At 37.7% G+C, this 24,744-nt stretch overlaps 1 protein-coding gene across 6 annotated transcripts in view; it reads right to left on the reverse strand.

The window, feature by feature from the left end:
* HEPH (hephaestin) overlaps positions 1 to 24,744 on the reverse strand; it is an 87,262-nt gene that overhangs the window by 25,974 nt on the left and 36,544 nt on the right. For 3 of the 6 annotated variants that reach the window (XM_047092538.1, XM_047092535.1, XM_047092537.1), the window contains exons 11-14: positions 24,124 to 24,336; positions 16,229 to 16,442; positions 14,231 to 14,370; positions 13,294 to 13,425 (exon numbers count right to left, since the gene is read on the reverse strand). In XM_047092538.1, coding sequence (XP_046948494.1) covers positions 13,294 to 13,425; positions 14,231 to 14,370; positions 16,229 to 16,442; positions 24,124 to 24,336 — 699 coding nt within the window. The remainder of the gene's footprint in view (positions 1 to 13,293; positions 13,426 to 14,230; positions 14,371 to 16,228; positions 16,443 to 24,123; positions 24,337 to 24,744) is intronic. The other 3 variants (XM_047092540.1, XM_047092539.1, XM_047092536.1) reach the window with 1 other exon arrangement.

The raw sequence follows: 24,744 nt of genomic DNA on the forward strand, positions 1-24,744 counted from the left end.
AAGGCAAGGGAATTAAAAGCAAAAATGACCTACTGGGACCTTATGAAGATAAAAAGCTTCTGCTCAGCAAAGGAAACAACCAACAAAACTAAAAGGCAACCAACAGAATGGGAAAAGATATTTGCAAATGATATATCGGACAAAGGGCTAGTAACCAAAATCTATAAAGAGTTCACCAAACTCCACACCCGAAAAACAAATATTCCAGTGAAGAAATGGGCAGAAACCATGAATAAACACATCTCTAAAGAAGACATCCAGATCGCTAACAGGCACATGAAAAGATGCTCAACGTCACTCCTCATCAGGGAAATACAAATCAAAACCACACTCAGATATCCCCTCACGCCAGAGTGGCCAAAATGAACAAATCAGGAGAATATAGACGCTGGCGAGGATGTGGAGAAACAGGAACCCTCTTGCACTGTTGGTGGGAATGCAAATTGGTGCAGCCACTCTGGAAAACAGTGTGGAGGTTCATCAAAAAAATTAAAAATAGACCTATCCTATGACCCAGCAATAGCACTGCTAGGAATTTACCCAAGGGATACAGGAGTCCTGATGCATAGGGGCACTTGTACCCCAATGTTTAGAGCAGCACTCTCAACAATAGCCAAATTATGGAAAGAGCCTAAATCTCCATCAACTGATAAATGGATAAAGAAATTGTGCTTTATCTTCCAATTACTTTCTAATCCTAGTCTAATATGACTTCTTTTCCACCAAGTAAAAATAAGCAGCCTCTCCCTTTTTGTTATATCCAATGAGAAATTTTCCATTCTTATTTAACCTCTCTGAAGCACTTGAAATTGTTGATCTTTTCACCCTTGACATTATCTTTTTAACATGTTTGACCCCATCTTCTCTCTTCTAATGTCTTACTCACTTTTTCCCCAGGCTTAATTTTTAATCATTGCCTCCCTTAAAAATAGGTCTTCCTTTGGTCTTATTCTAGGATTCTTATGATTTCATTAATGTACTCTTCTAAGGAAGTTGTGTTCGTTACTTTGGTTTCAATTATACTTAAATGTTGATGCCTTTCAAGTCTATTCTTTCAGATTTTATCTTTCTCCTGAGCTTTAGACCTTTGTGACTATTAGATGCCTCTATTCGGTTGACTTACAAACATTTCAAATTCAACAAAGTCAAAAATGAACACATCATTATCCAATCTCCCCCATCCCACGTCACATTCTCCCCATGTTTCCTATCTTGGATATTGACATCACTATTAGGTTATTCAAGCCAAAAATGTGGGTATCATTTCAGAAATTTGGGTATCTTTCCAAAATCCTTTACTTTCTCCCCTTCAATATTCAATTAGTCACTGAATCCTATTGATTTCACTTCATTGATCTTTTTTAGAGCCTATCCCCTTTCCTCTACCCCAACTATCACCACTCTTACTAGGTCATTACATATTGCATTCCCTACAACCGAACTTTTTTTTTCTCTGTGCTTCTTCTGTACTATACCTTTACCTGTATGCTCTTTCATATCCTTCCGATCAGTGGTTCTCACATTGCTCTGAGTTTTTCTGATCCATCAACACAAGAATTACCTGGAAACTTGTTTGAAAACCACTTTTTTTAGAGAGAAAAAGAGAGAGTTCAAGAGCACAGGAAGGGCAGAAAGAGAGGGAAGGAGGGAGAGAGAGACAGAGAGAGACAGAGAGACAGAGAGAGAGAACACCAAACAGGCTCCACACTGTCAGCACAGTGCCCAATGTTGGGCTCAATCTCACGAACTGTGAGATCATGACCCGAGCCAAAATCAAGAGTTGGACTCTTAATTGACTGAGTCACCCAGGTACCCCTTGAAAAAACACATTCTTAAACCCCATACCAAACCTAATGAATCAAATATTCTTGAAATTGATCCCAGAAATTTACTAAATTTTGAAAACTACTGATCTAAATCTAATCTGATGTATCATCTGCTCTGGAAAACTACCCTTGACAGTCTAAACATTAATTAGGTACTTTTTCTCTTTTGTCCTTTTTTCATTACAAATTTTATTTAAATTCCAGTTAACATAAAGTGTATTAGTTTCAGATGTAGAATTTAGTAACATCATTTACATACAACTCCTGGTACTCATCACAATTGTCCCCTTTATACCTATCATATATTTAAATCATGCCCCCACCCAACTCCCCTCTGGTAATCATCAGTTTTTTCTCTCTGGTTAAGAGTATGTTACTTGGTTTTCCTATTTTCTTTTTCCCCATATATCTATTTGTTTAGCTTCTTAATTCTCCATATGAGTGAAATCACATGGTATTTGTCTTTCTCTGACTGATTTATTTCGCATAGCATAATATCTTTTAGCTCCACCCACATTGTTGTAAATGACAAGATTTCATTATTTTTATAGCTGAGTAATATTCATTATATATTATATTCATTTGACACATACACACACACACAGGCGCACCCACCCACCATATGTTCTTTACCCATTCATTGGTCAATGAACATTTGTGCTCTTTCCATAATTTGCCTACTGTTGATAATGCTACTATAAACATCCAGGTGCACGTATCCCTTCAAATTAGTATTTTTGTAACCTTTGGGTAAATACCTAGTAGTGAAATTGCTGGATCATAGGACAGTTCTATTTTCCACTTTTTTTGGAGGAACCTCAATACTGTTTTCCAAAATGGCTGCACTAGTTTGTATTCCCACCAACAGTGTAACAGAGTTCCTCTTTCACCACATCTTCACCAACACCTGTTATTTCTTGTGTTGTTAATTTTAGCCATTCTGACTGGTTTGAGGTGATAGCTCATTGGAGTTTTGATTTGTATTTCTCTGATGATGAGTGAGGTTGAGCATTTTTTCATGTGTCTGTTATCAATCTGTATATTTTGATAAAATTTCTTTTCATGTCTTCTGCCCATTTTCAAAGTGGATTATCTGCTTTTTTGTTGTTGAGTCTGATAAGTTCTTTATATATTTTGGACACAAACCATTTATCATATATGTCATTTGCAAATATCTTGTCCCATTCTGCATGTTGACTTTTAGTTTGTGATTGTTTTCTTCACTGTGAAGCTTTTTATTTTGATGAAGTCTCAATAGTTTATTTTTGCTTTTGATTGTTTTATTTCCAGAGACATATCTAGGAAGAAACTACTATGGACAATGTCAAGGAGGCTGCTGCCTGTGTTCTTCTCTAGCGTTTTGTCTCACATTTAGGTCTTTAATCACTTTTGAATTTATTTTTGTGTATAGTGTAAGAAAGTGGTACAGTTTCATTCTTTGCTTATGTTTATGACATTCTTTGCTGTCCAGTTTTCCCAACATAATTTCTTGAAGAGACTGCATTTTGTCCATTGGATATTCTTTCTTACTTTGCCAAATATTAATAGACCATATAGTTGTGGGTCCATTTCTCGATTTTCTGTTGTGTTCCATTGATCTATGTGTCTGTTTTTTTTGTGCCAATAACATACTATTTTGATAAATTCAGCTTTGTAGTGTAACTTGAAGTCCAGAATTGTGATGATTCCAGCTTTGCTTTTCTTTGATAAGTTTGGCTATTTTGGGGGTATTTTGTAGTTCCATATAAATTTTAGGATTGTTTGTTCTAGCTTTGTGGATAATGCTGGTAGTATTTTTATAGAGATTGCATTAAATGTGTAGATTGCTGTGGTTAGTATCTACATTTAACAATATTTGTTCCTCCAATTCATGAGCATGGAATGTTTTTCCATTTCTTTTTGTCATCTTCAATTTCTTCCATCAATGTTTTATATTTTTCAGACTACAGATCTCTCACTTCTTTTCTTAGGTTTATTCCTACACATCTTCTTTTTGGTGTATTTGGAAATTGGACCAATTCCTTGATTTCTTTGTGCTGCTTCATTATCAGTGTACAGAATGCAACAGATTTCTGTACACTGATTTTATACCCTGTGATTTTAATGAATTTGTGTATCAGTTATAGTAACTTTTTGGTGAAGTCTTTCAGGTTTTCTATATTGAATATCTTGTCATCTACAATTACTGAAAGTTGTACTTCTTCCTTGCCAATTTGGATTCCTTTTATTTCTTTTTATTGTCTGATTGCTGAGTCTAAGACTTCCATTACTATCTTAAATAACAGTGGTGAGAGTGCACATCCCTATGCTTGTTCCTGACCATAGAGGAAAAGCTCTCAGTTTTTACTCCTTGAGGATATTAGCTGTGTTTTGTTTTGTACAAGGCCTTTAGTATGTTGAGGTATGTTCCCTATAACCCTACTTTGTTGAGGGCTTTTATCATGAATGAATGTTGTACTTTTCAAATGCATTTTCTACATCTATTGAGAAGATCATATGTTTATCTTTTTTTATTAATGTGGTGTATCAAATTGATTGATTTTCAAATATTGAGCCACACTTGCATCCCAAGAATAAATCCAAGTTGATCATGGTGAATGTTTCTTTAAAAAAATTTTTTTAATGTTCATTTCTTTTTGAGACAGTGCGAGTGGGGGAGGGGTCGAGAGAAAGGGGGACACAGAGTCTGAAGCAGGCTCCAGGCTCATAGTTGTCTGCAGCATAATGCCCAATGCAGGGCACAAAACCACAAACTGTAGGATCATGACCTTAGCTGAAGTCAGACACTCAACTGACTGAGTCACCCAGGCACCCCTGAATGTTTCTTTTAATGCACTTTTGGATTTGGATTGTTAGAATTTTATTTATTTTTCATTTGTTTTCATCAGGGTTATTTGTCTATGCTCTTTTTGTAGTGGAGTATTATCTAGTTTTTGTATCAGAGTAATGTCAGGGTTATTTGTCTATGCTCTTTTTGTAGTGGAGTATTATCTAGTTTTTGCATCAGGGTAATGCTTGTCTCATGGAATGAATTTGGAAGTTTCCTTGCATTTCTGTTTTTTGGAATAGTTTGCAAAGAATAGGTATTAACTCTTCTTTAAAATGTTTGATAGAATTCACCTGTGAAACTATGTGGCTCTGAAGATTTTTCATTCCTAGTCCAATTTATTCCCTGATTATTCTGCTGTTTGAGTTTTCATTTCTGTCTGTTTCAGTTTTGGTAGTTCATATGTTTCTAGGAGTTTATGCATTTCTTCTAGGTTGTCAAATTTTTTGGCATATAGTCTTTCATAATATTCTCTTATAATTCTTTTTCTCTGGTGTTGGTTGTTTTTCTCCTCTCTCTTAGTTGTAATTTCATTTATCTGTGTATTTTCTCTTTTTTGTATGTGTGTCTAAAGCTTTATAAATTGTATCAATATTTTCAAAGAAGCAGCACCTTGCTTCATTTGCCTGTTCTGTTTTTTTCTTCTTATTTTAGATGTTATGTGACTTATTTTTACTCTAATATTTATTTTAATTGTTCTACTAGTTTTAGACTTCATTTGTTGTTCTTTTTCGAGCTCCTTTAGGTGTAAGGTTAGATTGTTTATTTGAGATTTTTTCTTTCTTCTACTGTTTTATACTTCCCTTTTGTGATAGCTTTTGCTTCATCACAAGGATTTTGGGCTGTCGTGTTTTCATTTTCACTTATTTCCGTGTATATTTTTTATTTCTTTTTTGATTTCCTGGTTGACCCATTTATTGCTTAGTAGCATGTTGTTTAACCTCCATATATTTGTGGTCTTTCCAAATTTTTTCTTGTGACTGACTTCAAGTTTCATAAAATTGTGATAAGAGAATTTGTATGATATGGTCTCAATATTTTTCTACTTGTTGATGCATGATTTCTGGCCCAATATGTGTTCTATTCTGGAGAATGTCCCATCTGTACTAAAGAAGAATGTGTATTCTGCTGTTTTACAATGAAATATTCTGAATATATCTGTTAAATACATCTGGTCCAGCATGTCATTAAAGGCCATTCTTTTCTAGTTGATTTTCTGTTTAGATGATTTCTACATTAATGTAAGTGGGGTGTTAAAATCCACCAGTATTATTGTATTATTATAAATGAATTCCTTTATGTTTGGTTTAAATTGTTTTGTATGTTTTGGTGTCAGAAATTGCAGGCATAAATATTTACAGTAGTTATATCTTGTTGGATAATCTCCTTTATTATGATACAGTGCCCTTTTCTTGTGACAGTCTTTGTTTTAATGTCTAGGTTCTGATATAAGTAATGCTCCTTCAGGTTTCTTTTGATATCCACTAACATAATGAATGTTTCTATATCTCCTCTTTATCAATCTGTGGTTCTTTAGGTCTAAAATTAGTCTCTTGTAGGAAGATGGTCCTTTATTTTTCTATTTTGACACCCTATGTCTTTGGAGCATTTATTCCATTTATTCAGAGTATTTATTTATTAATTTAACTCGAGAGAGAGAGAGAACAAGTGGGAGAGGGGCAGAGAGAGGGAGAGAGAGAGAATCCCAAGGAGATACCTCATGGCTCTGCATCTGAGGACTACCCTTTGGGCTAACTGTAGAGGAGTTGCTCCTGCACCCCAGTTGGGGTTAGAGTAGGAGTGCTCACCCGGGTTATGCTGAGTAAGCCACCTTGTCTGCATTTCCCCATGTAATGGATTACTTCAATAAACAAATCAGACCACACCTGGGTGAAGGTCCAAACACTCCACCACTACAAGCAAGAAAAAGCTTTGTAGATGACTGACCAGTGGGATAGAGCAGCCAAAAGGCAATAAGAGTGCATGCAAAACACTCCAAAAACTCTCCCTGAAGTGCCAGGCCCTGTATAGTGTATGACCCTTTTTTAATATAGTAGTACTTGCAGGTTCAGGACATATAACAAGCTATTAAAACATGTAAAAGACATAAACCTACCATAAATGATGAAAAGGAAGAATTCTTCTCAAAAAAAAAAATCAAGAAGAAATAACAGCCAGAGAATTGCTCAAAACAGATGTAAACAATATATCTGAACAAAAATTGAGAATAATAGACATAAGACTAATAGCTTGGTTTGAAAAAATATTATAAGACAACAGAGAATCTCTTGCTGCAAATATCAAAGACCTAAGAAATAGCAAAGGTGAATTAAGAAATGCTATAAGTGAGATGAAAAATAAACTAGATACAGTGACAGTGAAGATGGAATAAGCAGAGGAGAGAATATGTGAAATGGAAGATAAAATTATGGAAAATGATGAAGCTGAAAATAAGGAAAGGAAATTACCAGATTACGAGAGGAGAATTAGAAAGCTAAGTGAGTCCATGAAATTAATTAATATCCATATCATAGGAGTTCTGGAAGAAAAGTGAGAAAAAAGGTCAGAAGGCTTATTTGAACAAATTATAGCTGAGAAGTTCCCTAATCTGGGAAAGGAAACAGGCATCCAAGTCCAAGAGGCACAGAGAACTCCCTTCAAAATCAACACAAACAGGTCAACACCACAACATATCATAATGACACTGGCAAAATACAAAGATAAGGAGAGAATTCTGAAAGCAGATAGGGACAAATAGACCTTAACTTATAAGGGTAGACACATAAGGGTAGTAGCAGACCTGTCCACTGAAACTTGACAAGCCAGAAGGGAGTGGAAGGAAACATTCAATGTGTTGAATAGGAAAAACATGCAGTGAAGAATCCTTTATCCAGTCGGACTGTCATTTAGAATAAAAGGAGAGATAAAGGCTTTCCAATATGAACAAAACCTAAAGGAGTTCATGACCACTAAACCAACCCTGAAAGAGATCCTAAAGGAGACTCTGTTAGTGGAAAGACTACAAAGGACCAGAAACATCACCACAAGCACAAAACCTATAGATAATACAATGACACCAAATTTATATATTTCAATAATCATTCTAAGTGAAAATGGACTAAATTCCCGAATCAAAAGACATAGGGCTTCAGAATAGATAAAATACAAGATTCATCTATATTCTAACTATAAGAGACTAGTTTTCAAACGGAGGACACCTGCAGATTGAAAGTGAGGGGATGGAGAATGATCTATCATGCTACTGGATATCAAAAGACAGCTGCAGTAACCATACTTATATCTGAAAAACTAGATTTAAAAACAAAGACTGTAACAAGAGATGTAGAAGGACATTATATCATAAAGGATCTATCCATCAAGAAGAGCTAACAATTGTAAATATTTATGCCCCCAATGTGAAACACCCAAATATAGAAATCAATTAATCACAAATATAAACATGTATATAAAATAAAACCATAATTTTAATTTAATAATTTTATATTTAATATCTTTAATACTCCACTTACATCTAGGTAGAAAATCAATAAGGAAACAATGACTCTGAATGACACATTGGACCAGATGGACTTAAAAGATATGTTGAGAACTTTTCATCCTCAAGCAGCAGAATACACATTCTTCTCAAGTGCACATGGAATATTCACCAAAATAGATCATATACTGGGTCATAAAACAGCCATTTACAAGTATTAAAAAGACTTGGATCATCCCACACATATTTTCAGATCACTATGAAACTTGAAATCAACCACAAGAAAAAATGTGGAAAGTCCTCAAATACACTGAGGTTAAAGAACATCCTATTAAAGAATGACTGGGTCAACCAGGAAATTAAAGAAGAAATTAAAAAATACATGGAAGCAAATGAAAATGAAAACACAACAGTCCAACTCTTTAGGATGCAGCAAACACAGTCCTAAGAGGAAAATACAGTGCAATCCAGTCCTATTTCAAGAAGAAAGAAATGTCCCAAATACACAACTTACCTTACACCTAAAGGAGTTAAAAAGGCAGCATCAAAGAAATCCCAAAGCTAGGAGAAGAAGAGAAATAATAAAGACTACAGCAGAAATAAATAACATAGATTAAAAAAAAACAGAACAGATCAAGATCTGGTTTTTTGAAAGAATAAACAAAATTGATAAACGCATAGCTAGACTTCTCAAAAGAAAAGAGACAGGACCAAAATAGATAAAATCACAAATAAAACAGGAGAGATCACAACCAACAGCACAGAAATACAAAAAAAAAATACTATGAAAAATCACTTGCCAACAACCTGGACAATTGGGGGGGGGGGGAATTGACAAATTCTTAGACACTAACACACTTTCAAAACTCAAATAGGAAGAAATATAAAGTTTGAGGAGACCCATATCCATCAAAGAAATTGAATTGGTTATCAAAAATCTCCTGAAAAATAAGAAAGCTGGGGCTGATGGCTTCCCAGGGGAATTCCACCAGACATTTAAGGCAGAATTAATACCAATACTTCTCAAAATATTCCAAAAAAATGGAAGGAGATCTTCCAGGATCATTCTATGAAGCCAGCATTTCCTTGATTTCCAAGCCAAACAAAACCCCACTAAAAATAATTACAGGTCAATATCCCTAATGAACATGGATACAAAATTTCTCAACAAGATACTACAAAATTCAACAGTGCATTAAAAAAATTATTCACCATGATCAAGTGGGATTCATTCCTGGGCTGCAGGGCTGGTTCAATATCCACAAGTCAATCAGTGTGATACACCACATTCATAAAAGAGAGGACAAAAACCATATGATTCTTTCAACAGATGCAGGAAAAGCATTTGACAAAATACAGCATCCTTTCTTGATAAAAACCCTCATGAAAGTCATGATAGAAGGAACATGCATTAACATCATAAAAGCCATATATGAAAGGTGACAGCTAATATCATCCTTAATGGGGAAATCTCTCAGTTTTTCAGGAACACAACAGGGATATCCACTCCCACCACTGTTGTTCAACATAGTGTTGGAAGTCCTAGCGTCAGCAATCAGATAACAAAAGGAAATTAAAAGCACCCAAATTGTCAAAGAAGAATTCAAACTTTCACTCTTCACAGACGACATGATATTCTACATGGAAAACCTGAAAGACTCCACCAAAAAACTGTTAGAGCTGATAACAGTAATTAAGCAATGTAGCAAGATATAAAATCAATATACAGAAATTGGTCGCACTTCTGAGAAGCCTCCTCACCATGAGCATGGAGCCTGGTGTGGGCCTTGATCCCATGAACCATGAGATAAGGACCTGAGCTGAAATCAAAAGTTGGATACTCAACCAATTGAGCCACCCAGGTGCCACATTCAGAGTTATTGATAGGTTTGTTTTTATTGCCATTTTCCTACTTGTTTTGTCATTGTTTCTGGGGATTTTCTCTGATCCTTATTTCTTTGTCACTTTTGATCTTTCCTTCCCATTCAAAGAGTCCCCTTTAATATTTCTTGAATGGCTGGTTTAGTGGTCAAAAACTCCTTTAGTTTTTGTTTTTTTCTACTTGTTTTGTCATTGTTTCTGGGGATTTTCTCTGATCCTTATTTCTTTGTCACTTTTGATCTTTCCTTCCCATTAAAAGAGTCCTCTTTAATATTTCTTCCATGGCTGGTTTAGTGGTCAAGAACTCCTTTAGTTTTTGTTTGTCTGGGATACTTTTTATCTCTCCTTCTATTCTAAATGACAGTGTCACTATATAGACTATTCTCGGCTGCATATTTTTCCCATTCATCACTTTGAATATATCATGCCCTTTTATCTTGCCAAATTTCTTTTGAGTTATATGCAGCTAACCTTGGGGTCTTCTCTTGTAAGTTAGGGACTTCTTTTGTCTTGGTCCTTTTAGGATTTTTTTTTTGTATAGCTAATATTTTATAAATTTAATTACAATGTATTTTGGTGTTTTCCTGCTTTTGTTGATTTTGATGGAGTTCTCTGTGCTTCCTGGATTTGGATGTTTGGTTTTCTCCTTCAGATTCAGAAAGTTTTCTTCTATTATTTGCTCAAATAAAATTTCTGCCCTCTTTTCTCACTCTTCTTCTTCTGGGACTCCTATGATACAAATGTTATTATGTCTGATGTTGTCACTGAGTTCACTAAGTCTATTCTTGTGTTACATAATTCTTTCTTTTGTTCAGCTTCATTATTAGCTTCTATATGTATTCATTTCTCTGCATTTTCCATTCTTGTGTTCATTACTCTTAGTCTGTTTTGAATCTGTTATTGTGCTTTCAATTTCTGACAGATTTGTAACTCTTATATCTCTGTTTTAACAGCCTCCCTGAAGCCTTCCATTCTTTTATCAAGTCCAGAATTATCCTTATGATTGATGCTTTAAATTTTCCATTAGGCATATTATTTACATCTGTCTCAATTAGATTTCTGGCTGTGACCTTATCTTTTTGTTTCATTTGGGATGAATTACCCCATCTTGGCATTTTGTCTAAGTTTCTGTCTTCTTCTCTGTGTTAGATAAGCCTGCTATGTTTTCTATTACTGAGAGTAATGGCTTTATGAAGAAGAGGCCATATACTGTCCAGATCCTGGAACTTTAGGGAGTGTCCTTGGTGTGTGCTGCATGCACACTGCTGCTGTGTTTTGGCTGCTCTATCCTTCAGGCCAATCCTCCGCAGAAGCTCTCCTTCCCTGAACTGGGCAGGGTTTGGACCTTGGCCAGAGTGTGCTGAGTTTTAACTAGGTGTGTACTGGTCTGCTTGTTAAATGAGAACTGATGCTACTTCCACTAGAACTGAAATGTTGTAGAACCCTTTGGTCCAGAGACATTGTGTGCATGGTGTTTTCTGCTGGTCTTCTGGGGAAAGGTCCCAGATTGAGGCAAACTTGACTGAGAAAGGCAGTTCTGGCAGAGCGCAGGTTGTGGGACTTGGTGTAAGTAGGTTAGGCAGGCACTTTCAGCACTGTGCTGTTTACTGAAGGTGAGTCTGAGCTTACACTGAAGGTGGGGAGCCAAATGGTGCTGGCCATCTCCTTTGTCCATGAAGAGTGGTCTTCAGGCTTGATATTCTCAGGGAAGTACTCCCAGAATAGTGAATAATCTCCCCCCTGTGCATCTCAGGTATTTTTCAGATGGCCATTTTCATGCTATCCATGTCTGAGTTGTTTTCCTTCCTTCTCTACAGTAGTAGCTCAGTGCCCTCCAGGCTCTATTCCAACCAAGCCTGCTGACCTTTAAAATTCCAAACTTTAGGAATGTGTTGTAGGCCAGGGCCCTTGCTGGTTTTAGGATGGTCTTACCATGCTGGTACTGGTGCAGTTTAATCCAAGAAGGTCAGTTTCACCAGAGCACAGGGGCATGGAACTTGGAGCAAGCAGGCTAGGCAGCCAGTTTTGGGCTCTGCTCATATACTGAGGAGTGGAGGAAGTATATGGCACCTGAAAGCTCTTTTGTACCCAGAGAGGCATCTCTGTGAACACCACCTCTCACAGATGCACTCCAAGAAGAGTGAACAGTCTCCCCCCATGCACGACTTAGGTGTCCAATGACCTTTAAAACTCCAGTCTTCAAGCACCGCTGGTTACAAGAACTCACAAAAACCAGCCCCTCTAATTTTCCCAACCAGTGGCCTTGGGAAATGTTCTCCTTGTGTGTTATCCTATGTGCTCCACTCTTGTCTTCCTTTCCCTGATACCAGGGCTTGCTCCCCTCTGAAGCAACTGCAATCTGTTGCTCCCCAAAACTGTGTCTTCACACTTCCTACCTTCTTCAATGTGGCCTCTTTTCTTTCTCTATTTGTGTAGTTTGTTATGTCCATCCTCAGATTGATCACTTGTGTGTTCAGAATAATATGATAATTATCTAGCTTTTTTTTTTCAAGGGATGAGAGGAGCTTTTAGTCCTCCTTCTATCCTGCCATCTTAGCGCCCCTCCCTAGGTAGCCTTTTCTATACCTCTCCAGCACACTTTAAGAACTCTTATTAACACATAAAACATAGAATTATAATTACCAGTTTATTTGTCTGTCTATAATAATTGCCTGTTTTGTAAAGGTAGGAGCAAGTATTATTTCCTACTGCATCCATAACTTCTAAAATTGTTTCTGCACCAACTAGGCTGCCTGCAAGCATTTACTCAATGAATAAATGGATGGAAGACAATGTGGTCAAGATTATGATCACCCTACATTTTAATATTAGAAACCTAGTATATGAATGGGATTATAACTTAGCCTGTAATAGGATGACAAGAACCTTATCTATGACTGAGATTAATGATCAATTTTTGGTATGGGACATGTCGCTCTCTAATCATGTTTAGAAGCTCACATTATAGCCAAGATTAACTTCAGATCTAGAGACGGTGAGAAACTCAATATGCATCCAGAGTTAAGGCCAGTATAATGCTCCATGTGTGATCAATATTAGGCATTTCTTTGGTGAAACTAAGTACCCTATTCTGAAATTGAAAATGAGTGTTTCATAGAGACAAACTCAGGCTGTGACTTTATCCTGGTTAATATTATATTTTAAGTTCTCAAAGAGAAATTAAAAAAAAAAGAAACAAGTCAGAAGGCTTAAGCAGAGGTGCTACACATCTTTTATCCCTTCAGCTAAGTGTTTCAACTCACCAGGATCAGCAGCCAGTGGCCAACCAGTGCTAGATTCTACCACTCCATGAGCATGCATAGAGTAGGGGCGGCTGGCATTATTCTTGAACACCACAGTTAGAATATCACCAACCTCTCCTCTGAGAAGTGGACCTAAAATATGCAAAAGAAGGAAAAGTCTCATTAGTGGAGTGTTGGAACAAGGGTACTAAAGGAATTGAAGAATGGACACACAGAGGAGCTCTCTAGAATTAAGGTTTTCAGTCATTAGACTGAAAATCATGACCAGTTCCATTTTTTTTAATCCAGAAGCCCTTTAACTGATACTGCTACTTACAGGATGAGGATACTTCAACAAGAAAATTATGGCTCCAATTATCCTTATTTTACCACCCCAAATGTATGTATGTAGGTATGTATGTATCTAATCTATCTATCTATCTATCTATTATCTATAATATCCCAAGGATCTAGGTAATCAGGGCTCTGTGGAATCATTGTCAGTAAGGAGTTTAGCACAGAGTAAAAAAATGTTGGGGTCTCTGTAAAGGCCAATGGGTTTCTTCTCTGTGAGGACAAGAATGAGGAAACTCATTGGCCCATAAAAAGTGAATAAATTGTATGAATAATTAAACTGGGTTCAAGGGTAATACTGATTCCCTGTACAGTGCTTTTCCTATTCTTTCATGTTACTAAGTTCCCCTATCATTAGTATATTTAAAAAATCTATCACAATCAAACATCCCTAGAGAGATTCCTGGAAAAATATGGTTCATGTTACAAAAAAATTAATAAATCCTCCCTTTGATTGCTTATTTTTATGGTTGATTTTAAAAAAATATATATGACTATTGTTCCATTATATAATAAGGAAAAACTAATTGAAAGAAAAAAAGGTCCTTATATGACATGGCATCCTTAGGATCAGCATAAACTTCTAACACAAGGAAGAACTCACCTAATATTCCCAAGTGTTCCTCTGGTCCAGTCCTTGGCCGAGGGATCTTGAATGTACCATCCGTGTATTCTCTGAATACAGCTTTCTTGTATCTGGAACCCAGGAGTCCATCCTGGTTGCTCAGGAAAATGTGACCATAACTAGTGGAATCCAAAGAGTGGTATCATCACCTGGCCTTCGACTCCTTAATTTCACTTATGAGAAAGCTAAGTCAGACCCAACATCATATCACAAATAGAATCCTTCTAATGTCAGATTTCCCACCACATTGGTCATATAACTGCAGTAAAGATAGCATATTTAAGTATATATTAATGTTTCCTTGTTTACCATAATCCAGATAGGAATTTTTAGTACAATTAATATGGCCAGAACACTGGAATAAGAATCAGAAGCCCTGGGCTTAACTCCAGTCTTAGTGATTTCTCAGATGGAATCAGTTTGACAAAAGGACAAGGTACAAGGTGCAAGGAGAGTACTAACTTTTGCTGCTGCTGCTGCTGCTGCTGCTGAGTAAGGAATGGGAAGAGGTAAGGAGGAAATGGAATTTTACAGATTCCTCCTTAAGGGATGCTTTCTGGTTTACAAATACCTTATTATTCATTTTATCATTTGACATTTACAATAACATAATGAGATAGGTAGAGGTGTAATCAGTGGTCCAGAGGTGACAGAACTTATCTTCATTTATACTGTCAGCCAGAAGGTATCAAGGGATCATGCACTTGGATTCAAGTTTGCTGCTTCCTCCTTATCTCTTTCTAGTCAATTTCTTTTAACTGTATCACGTCACTTTAAAGGTGAGTAAATTAAGGCCCAGGGAAGAAAATTCACTTTTTCTAGGTTTCAGAACAACTTAGCAAGGAAATGTCAACAATCAATAACCAACATAAAAGGCAAGAATTGTTAAATTGTTGTGAGAGCACCAAAATTGTAGTGGAAATTGATAAACTGTATTTCAGTTTCTGTTCTCCTCTGCTTCCTTTTAATGATAGAATCACCTAGATTGAACTGAGCACATGGCCACCTAACCATAGATTATATTTTCCAGGCTTTATTTATTTATTTTTACTATAGTTGACATACCATGTTACATTAGCTTCATGTGTACAACTTAGTGATTTGATAAATGTATATATTTGTGCTATGTTTACCACAAGTGTAGTTACTGTCTGTGCCAATACATCTTTATTACAAAATCATCGACCATATTTCACATGCTGTGCCTTATTCCATAACTTACTTATTCCTTAACTGGAAGCTTGTACATCACCCTCCCCTTCATTCATTTTGTCCAACCATCTACCACCTCCAAGTCCCAGACTTTCTTGCAGCTAGGTATGGCCACATTAATAAGTTCATGATAATGGATTATGAGAGAAAGTGATGTCTACAACTTTTAGGTCATTGTCTTATAGACAGTGATGCTTGCCTTGGACTGCTTTCTCCTTTTGTGATAGCTTGGAATCTCTACAACAAAAATCGGCATCTTAGCTACAGAGATGAAAGAATGTATTACGAGTGATTAGTTTAACTACTGGTTCTGGTCTGTTCATATTTATACTAGTATGTGAGCAGGAAATAAAATTATAACTCACGTAAGGCACTCTATGTTGAGCTTTTTCTGCTATACAGCTTAGCCTGTAGCTTAATGACATTTTGTCAAGTGATGGGTAAGCTTGGGGTGTTCAGTCTTTTGAGTGATACCTCTACAAAATTTAACTTCTGGTATAGGTGCTACTAGCTACCAGAAGAAAAGAGGCAAAGATTAAGAGCATGACGGTGTGGATAAGATCTTTTACTTCAGGCCTATAGCATTGCAACATAGAAGAAGTGCTGAGTTCCAGCTTATCTGCATTCCACCACCGGTTCCAGATTTCCTGGTATCCTATTACGTGACCTTAGATAAGTCCTCTTCTCAGAATTTTAGTATCCTCCTTATTGGTAAAATGATGCAGAGTCTCTGAAAGTGTGATATCTTATTTTCTGAAGCCTTACCTGTCCTTCTCAGACTGGTTGTGCCATTCCAGTTCCCAGCTCCTGTCAGGGCAATAGTCCCACTCCACCTCTTCTGCCATGATGTAGTAGATTCTTGCAGCCTGGTATCGATGATGATAGTCAGGTTGGTGGCCAGGACACTGGGAGACATTATAGATTGCTTTCATCCCTGATTCTCTATGGCTGCCTGCTTGGCAGTAAATCTCAAATATCCCTAAAGAAAGAACAGAGAGCAAAACCTGAATCTGAATATCCCTGCATAGCGCCTGGGGGATTCCCTGCCTCTCTCTAGGCATACTGCACAGAGTGTGTAGTTTCAAATAAGGTTCTTCTATGCATTGGATAAAATATTATTATTTTTTAAAGTTTATTTATTTTTGATACAGAGAGGGGAGACAGAGAGAGAACAAGCAGGGGAGGGGCAGAGAGAGTGAGAGGGAGACACAGAATCCAAAACAGATTGCTGGCTCAGAGCCTGACATGGGGCTTGAACCCAAGAACCTGAGCCATCTAGGCACCCCACAGATTATTATAAGTGTATTGAAAGCAATGAGCACAGAGGTTAAGAAGCTCTGCTTGCAAAACTACCATTGTTTAGGTTTAAAACTAAACTCTGGGGGCGCCTGGGTGGCGCAGTCGGTTAAGCGTCCGACTTCAGCCAGGTCACGATCTCGCGGTCCGTGAGTTCGAGCCCCGCGTCAGGCTCTGGGCTGATGGCTCAGAGCCTGGAGCCTGTTTCCGATTCTGTGTCTCCCTCTCTCTCTGCTCCTCCCCCGTTCATGCTCTGTCTCTCTCTGTCCCAAAAATAAATAAACTTTGAAAAAAAATTAAAAAAAAAATTTAAAACTAAACTCTGCCTCCAGGATGGACAACTTTTCTCTGTTAACCCAGGGCTTTCCCAGTTTTAGCACTCAAAGTCCCATACTCTGTGAAAAATCCTCAGTTCTGAGCAAAGTGGGATAGTTGGTCACCCTATCTGACATTTTTATAACTTGAAGTAAGTTAAGCCTCTGTATGTTTCAGAGGTACAATGGGAGTCATTTTACTTATTTCACTGGGCTGTTTTAGAATTAAACATAATAATGTTTACACATTGCTTAGCATAATACATAGTAAATTTTAATAAGTAAAGTTATAAATACGTAAATAAAATTGTAATAATTATTATTCCAAACAATTCATTGACCAGTGTCTCTATTTTCTACCAAGTACCAAGGAAATAAAGGTGGGCTTAAATAGAACCCCCCAAAACAAAAACAAACAAACAAACAAACAAAAAACTTGGTTATAGGGATGCTTATATCAGAGGGCTTTGGATTGGCCTTACCTAGGTTTTTATAATAAAAGGTTTGGATACCAGGCTTAAATGTGAGAGTTGTGGAGCTGCCTGGAACTGATATCAAGCCCCAGTCTTTCTATGTCAAGAACATTAAGGCTTATAGAATGTTAATCAGGAGAAGATGACTTTCTTACATTTTTTTTTCATCATTCCTTCCCTTGCTGTCCATTACCTATCCCATCACTACAAATTCTTTTCTCCTGGCTTTCAAAGGCCTCTATGAGGTGGCTCCAGACTATGATCCAGTGCCAAATGCACCTAGTGATCCAACTAAAGCTGTCCCTGACATCCCTTATCACATATCTCATTTCTATCTTGGAATTTTCACTCATGTTGTTCCTCCCTAAATGTACTCACCCACCCCTCCCCAAAATACCTAAGAGAGCTCACTCATTTTCCAAGACCCTACTCATGTTTCATTTCTTCTAGAAATCTCTCCATGACTATTCTGGCCCACAATGACTTCTACATTCTTGGCCTCTCTATTTTTATCTCATTTTACATCTAAACCACATGGTTAAGGACTAAGTGCTCCTCTCTTTACGAAAGAGTTTTTCACTCATTTATATACTTCTTGAAAGATTCTACTCTTTTCTTTCCACAACTACTCCCCAACTCTTCTCTGTCCCCTACTGTCCCACATCTATTCCATCAGTAAATCTTATCAGCTATTCCTCAAAAATTATCCTTTCATTTTCACCCTCACTCCCCTAGTCAAAACCACCATCATCTATCACATGGAAAACTTTAGTAGTATTCCAAATTTCTTCTCTGCTTCTTCCCCTTCCTTCTTCAACCATTCCTCACATAGGATTCAAGGCTCTCTTTAACGAATATTATTCAGAACACATTGCTCCAATGCTTTAAATGCTTCCTTTATACTAAGAATGCAATCCAATCTCCTAAGTATAGTCTATAAGACCCTACATAATATGAATCTTGCCAGCCTGATATAATGTCAGTCACTTTCCTAGCTTACTACAATCCAATGGTACTGACCTTTCTGACCCTTGAAAATCCATGCTTCTTGCCAGTTTAGGACATTTTCACTTGCTTATCCCTCTGTTTGAAACATTCTTCTCAGAAAACTTTATATAGCTCTTTTCTCCTCATTATTTTTTTTGTTTATTTATTTTTTTATATATGAAGTTTATTGACAAATTGGTTTCCATACAACACCCAGTGCTCATCCCAAAAGTGCCCTCCTCAATACCCATCACCCACCCGCCCCTCCCTCCCACCCCCCATCAACCCTCAGTTTGTTCTCAGTTTTTAACAGTCTCTTATGCTTTGGCTCTCTCCCACTCTAACGTCCTTTTTTTTTTTTTACCTTCCCCTCCCCCATGGGTTCCTGTTAAGTTTCTCAGGATCCACATAAGAGTGAAACCATATGGTATCTGTCTTTCTCTGTATGGCTTATTTCACTTAGCATCACACTCTCCAGTTCCATCCACGTTGCTACAAAAGGCCATATTTCATTTTTTCTCATTGCCACGTAGTATTCCATTGTGTATATAAACCACAATTTCTTTATCCATTCATCAGTTGATGGACATTTAGGCTCTTTCCATAATTTGGCTATTGTTGAGAGTGCTGCTATGAACATTGGGGTACAAGTGCCCCTATGCATCAGTACTCCTGTATCCCTTGGGTAGATTCCTAGCAGTGCTATTGCTGGGTCATAGGGTAGGTCTATTTTTAATTTTCTGAGGAACCTCCACACTGCTTTCCAGAGCGGCTGCACCAATTTGCATTCCCACCAACAGTGCAAGAGGGTTCCCGTTTCTCCACATCCTCTCCAGCATCTATAGTCTCCTGATTTGTTCATTTTGGCCACTCTGACTGGCGTGAGGTGATACCTGAGTGTGGTTTTGATTTGTATTTCCCTGATAAGGAGCGACGCTGAACATCTTTTCATGTGCCTGTTGGCCATCTGGATGTCTTCTTTAGAGAAGTGTCTATTCATGTTTTCTGCCCATTTCTTCACTGGGTTATTTGTTTTTCGGGTGTGGAGTTTGGTGAGCTCTTTATAGATTTTAGATACTAGCCCTTTGTCCGATATGTCATTTGCAAATATCTTTTCCCATTCCGTTGGTTGCCTTTTAGTTTTGTTGGTTGTTTCCTTTGCTGTGCAGAAGCTTTTTATCTTCATAAGGTCCCAGTAATTCACTTTTGCTTTTAATTCCCTTGCCTTTGGGGATGTGTCGAGTAAGAGATTGCTACGGCTGAGGTCAGAGAGGTCTTTTCCTGCTTTCTCCTCTAAGGTTCTGATGGTTTCCTGTCTCACATTTAGGTCCTTTATCCATTTTGAGTTTATTTTTGTAAATGGTGTGAGAAAGTGGTCTAGTTTCAACCTTCTGCATGTTGCTGTCCAGTTCTCCCAGCACCATTTGTTAAAGAGGCTGTCTTTTTTCCATTGGATGTTCTTTCCTGCTTTGTCAAAGATGAGTTGGCCATATGTTTGTGGGTCTAGTTCTGGGGTTTCTATTCTATTCCATTGGTCTGTGTGTCTGTTTTTGTGCCAATACCATGCTGTCTTGATGATGACAGCTTTGTAGTAGAGGCTGAAGTCTGGGATTGTGATGCCTCCTGCTTTGGTCTTCTTCTTCAAAATTCCTTTGGCTATTCGGGGCCTTTTGTGGTTCCATATGAATTTTAGGATTGCTTGTTCTAGTTTCGAGAAGAATGCTGGTGCAATTTTGATTGGGATTGCATTGAATGTGTAGATAGCTTTGGGTAGTATTGACATTTTGACAATATTTATTTTTCCAATCCATGAGCAGGGAATGTCTTTCCATTTCTTTAAATCTTCTTCAATTACCTTCATAAGCTTTCTATAGTTTTCAGCATACAGATCCTTTACATCTTTGGTTAGATTTATTCCTAGGTATTTTATGCTTCTTGGTGCAATTGTGAATGGGATCAGTTTCTTTATTTGTCTTTCTGTGGCTTCGTTGTTAGTGTATAAGAATGCAACTGATTTCTGTACATTGATTTTGTATCCTGCAACTTTGCTGAATTCATGTATCAGTTCTAGCAGACTTTTGGTGGAGTCTATCGGATTTTCCATGTGTAATATCATGTCATCTGCAAAAAGCGAAAGCTTGACTTCATCTTTGCCAATTTTGATGCCTTTGATTTCCTTTTGTTGTCTGATTGCTGATGCTAGAACTTCCAGCACTATGTTAAACAACAACGGTGAGAGTGGGCATCCCTGTCGTGTTCCTGATCTCAGGGAAAAAGCTCTCAGTTTTTCCCCGTTGAGGATGATGTTAGCTGTGGGCTTTTCATAAATGCCTTTTATGATCTTTAAGTATGTTCCTTCTATCCCGACTTTCTCAAGGGTTTTTATTAAGAAAGGGTGCTGGATTTTGTCAAAGGCCTTTTCTGCATCGATTGACAGGATCATATGGTTCTTCTCTTTTTTTTTGTTAATGTGATGTATCACGTTGATTGATTTGCGAATGTTGAACCAGCCCTGCATCCCAGGAATGAATCCCACTTGATCATGGTGAATCATTCTTTTTATATGCTGTTGAATTCGATTTGCTAGTATCTTATTGAGAATTTTGGCATCCATATTCATCAGGGATATTGGCCTGTAGTTCTCTTTTTTTACTGGGTCTCTGTCTGGTTTAGGAATCAAAGTAATACTGGCTTCATAGAATGAGTCTGGAAGTTTTCCTTCCCTTTCTATTTCTTGGAATAGCTTGAGAAGGATAGGTATTATCTCTGCTTTAAACGTCTGGTAGAACTCCCCTGGGAAGCCATCTGGTCCTGGACTCTTATTTGTTGGGAGATTTTTGATAACCGATTCAATTTCTTCGCTGGTTATGGGTCTGTTCAAGCTTTCTAGTTCCTCCTGATTGAGTTTTGGAAGAGTGTGGGTGTTCAGGAATTGGTCCATTTCTTCCAGGTTGTCCAATTTGTTGGCATATAATTTTTCATAGTATTCCCTGATAATTGTTTGTATCTCTGAGGGATTGGTTGTAATCATTCCATTTTCATTCATGATTTTATCTATTTGGGTCATCTCCCTTTTCTTTTTGAGAAGCCTGGCTAGAGGTTTGTCAATTTTGTTTATTTTTTCAAAAAACCAACTCTTGGTTTCGTTGATCTGCTCTACAGTTTTTTTAGATTCTATATTGTTTATTTCTGCTCTGATCTTTATTATTTCTCTTCTTCTGCTGGGTTTAGGCTGCCTTTGCTGTTCTGCTTCTATTTCCTTTAGGTGTGCTGTTAGATTTTGTATTTGGGATTTTTCTTGTTTCTTGAGATAGGCCTGGATTGCAATGTATTTTCCTCTCAGGACTGCCTTCGCTGCGTCCCAAAGCGTTTGGATTGTTGTATTTTCATTTTCGTTTGTTTCCATATATTTTTTGATTTCTTCTCTAATTGCCTAGTTGACCCACTCATTCGTGAGTAGGGTGTTCTTTAACCTCCATGCTTTTGGAGGTTTTCCAAACTTTTTCCTGTGGTTGATTTCAAGCTTCATAGCATTGTGGTCTGAAAGTATGCATGGTATAATTTCAATTCTTGTAAACTTATGAAGGGCTGTTTTGTGACCCAGTATATGATCTATCTTGGAGAATGTTCCATGTGCACTCGAGAAGAAAGTATATTCTGTTGCTTTGGGATGCAGAGTTCTAAATATATCTGTCAAGTCCATCTGATCCAGTGTCTCATTCAGGGCCCTTGTTTCTTTATTGACCGTGTGTCTAGATGATCTATCCATTTCTGTAAGTGGGGTGTTAAAGTCCCCAGCAATTACCACATTCTTATCAATAAGGTTGCTTCTGTTTATGAGTAATTGTTTTATATATTTGGGGGCTCCGGTATTCGGCGCATAGACATTTATAATTGTTAGCTCTTCCTGATGGATAGACCCTGTAACTATTATATAATGTCCTTCTTCATCTCTTGTTACAGCCTTTAATTTAAAGTCTAGTTTGTCTGATATAAGTATGGCTACTCCAGCTTTCTTCTGGCTTCCAGTAGCATGATAAATAGTTCTCCATCCCCTCACTCTGAATCTAAAGGTGTCCTCAGGTCTAAAATGAGTCTCTTGTAGACAGCAAATAGATGGGTCTTGTTTTTTTATCCATTCTGATACCCTATGTCTTTTGGTTGGCGCATTTAATCCATTTACATTCAGTGTTATTATAGAAAGATACGGGTTTAGAGTCATTGTGATGTCTGTATGTTTTGTGCTTGTAGTGATGTCTCTGGTACTTTGTCTCACAGGGTCCCCCTTAGGATCTCTTGTAGGGCTGGTTTAGTGGTTGTTTCTAATTTTCTACCACCATCTCTCCTTAACCAAGAAAGTATCCCCCAGGTAGATGGCCAGCAATGAAGTTCCAAGAAGTCTGTGGAGACCAGCTTTATGTCAAATGTTTTTCAAATGTAGTGCCAGAATGAAATTATTAAATTGTCAAGGAGACTCGTTTGGTTTAGGATTTTTTTCCTAAACACTAATGGAATTTACAGAACTAAAATAAAAGTTTAGTGGAGACTGTATGGAACTCACAAATTTTTCTGAAAACGCTATTGCCACCTACTGCCTAAAAAAAATAATACACACTACAAACTGCAAAGAAAAAGTACTATTGCATTATAAAATGTCAGACATAGATGGAATCTAAAGAAATACTCTTGAAAACTAAGAATAATCCGAGGGTTGATGGGGGGTGGTAAAGAGGGGAGAGTGGGTCATGGGTATTGAGGAGGGCACCTGTTGGGATGAGGACTGGGTGTTGTATGGAAACCAATTAGACAATAAATTCCATATTAAAAAAAAGAAATATTCTAGCTAATTTTCTGTATGAAAGAAAGATATGGAAATGAGGGAAAGAGATAGACAAAGAGAGGGAAGGGGAGGGGCATGAACAATGGGAGAGAGAGGGAGGGAGAGAAAGGAAAGGAAAGAGGGAGGAAAAAGGGAAGATGGGAAAGGAAAGGGAGGGAGGAAGTGAGGGGGCTGGACAGAGAAAGAAAAGAATGATGAAATGCAGCCACAGGGTGGGGGTTGGTTAGACCACAATTAAATAGCAAATTAATTAAATACCTTGGGCTAAAAGGTTTTATGTTCTGATTCCTGGGCTGAATTTGTTACAGCACACCCCACCCCACTCCCACCAGAAGTTTGCACAAATCCTCATAGAATATCAGAGTTAAAAGCACTTTATAGATAGGTACATCTTGTGGACTTCCCTCACAATGCAAGGATTTTAGCTATAAAATCTCTCTATAGCTATGGGACTACACAGTTAAGTCCACCCTCTACCCATATAAGAATTGCCCTGTTGTTGGGCAGTATCCATATTTCTTTCCTGTTGTTCCAGAAAAGAATTTCCTTAGCTCTTTACTTTTTGCCTACAGCTAAGAAAAAATGAAAATAACCAGAACAGAGTGCACATTGAGGAGAGAGGAGATAAGAGTGTTTTGAAAACTTCCCATGAACCCTTAACTTGTCCTCTTTTCTCTTCACCTTCCCCCCTCACCCAGCACCATACCCAACAGAGCCTCTCAGCCTAGGGACAGCTGTTGAGTCACTTACCAGGGTTTTCAGGCTGCATGATGGCCATGACAAAGGTATGAGGAAAGAGCATGGCTGCACTCTTCCTCATGCCCTGAAGCTGCACAGTGTTGCCCTGGAACACGACCCCATGCACATCAGTCTCTGTGCCCAAGCCAAGCAGGTGCCAGGCCACTGTGTCACCCTTGCACATGTCCAGCCTGGGCAGGTTAGAGAACAGAAACCCATTAATGGCTGGAAAACAAAAACACAACACAAAACAGGAAGATGAGAACAGATTCTTCAAGCAAATAGCATCAGTTCTGTACTATGGTTTCCCACAATTTGAAATGTTGGATTCATCCTCAACTTCTCTGCCTTCTTCCCTAAACCACTTTAGTTCTACTTATGAAGATCTGCCTCCTTGAGATAAGGGCCCAGCTGTCCTTTCTGAACTCACCCCCTGTAACTCTTATATCACACTTCACGTTCTTGCAAAACTGAAATTCTTTCCACTACCACAACTCTTTCACACACACACACGCACACACACACACCCACACAGATACCAGCATCTATTATTCCCACTCTTTTGAAACTCTCCTCCGTTGGCTTCTGTGACGCCACACTTTCCTGGTTTTCTTACAACCTCTCTGATTGTTT

Source organism: Lynx rufus, unplaced genomic scaffold (assembly GCF_022079265.1).
Source record: "Lynx rufus isolate CCGP_SWC_20201006 ecotype Redwood Valley unplaced genomic scaffold, mLynRuf1.p SCAF_30, whole genome shotgun sequence".
Lineage (NCBI taxonomy): Eukaryota > Metazoa > Chordata > Mammalia > Carnivora > Felidae > Lynx > Lynx rufus.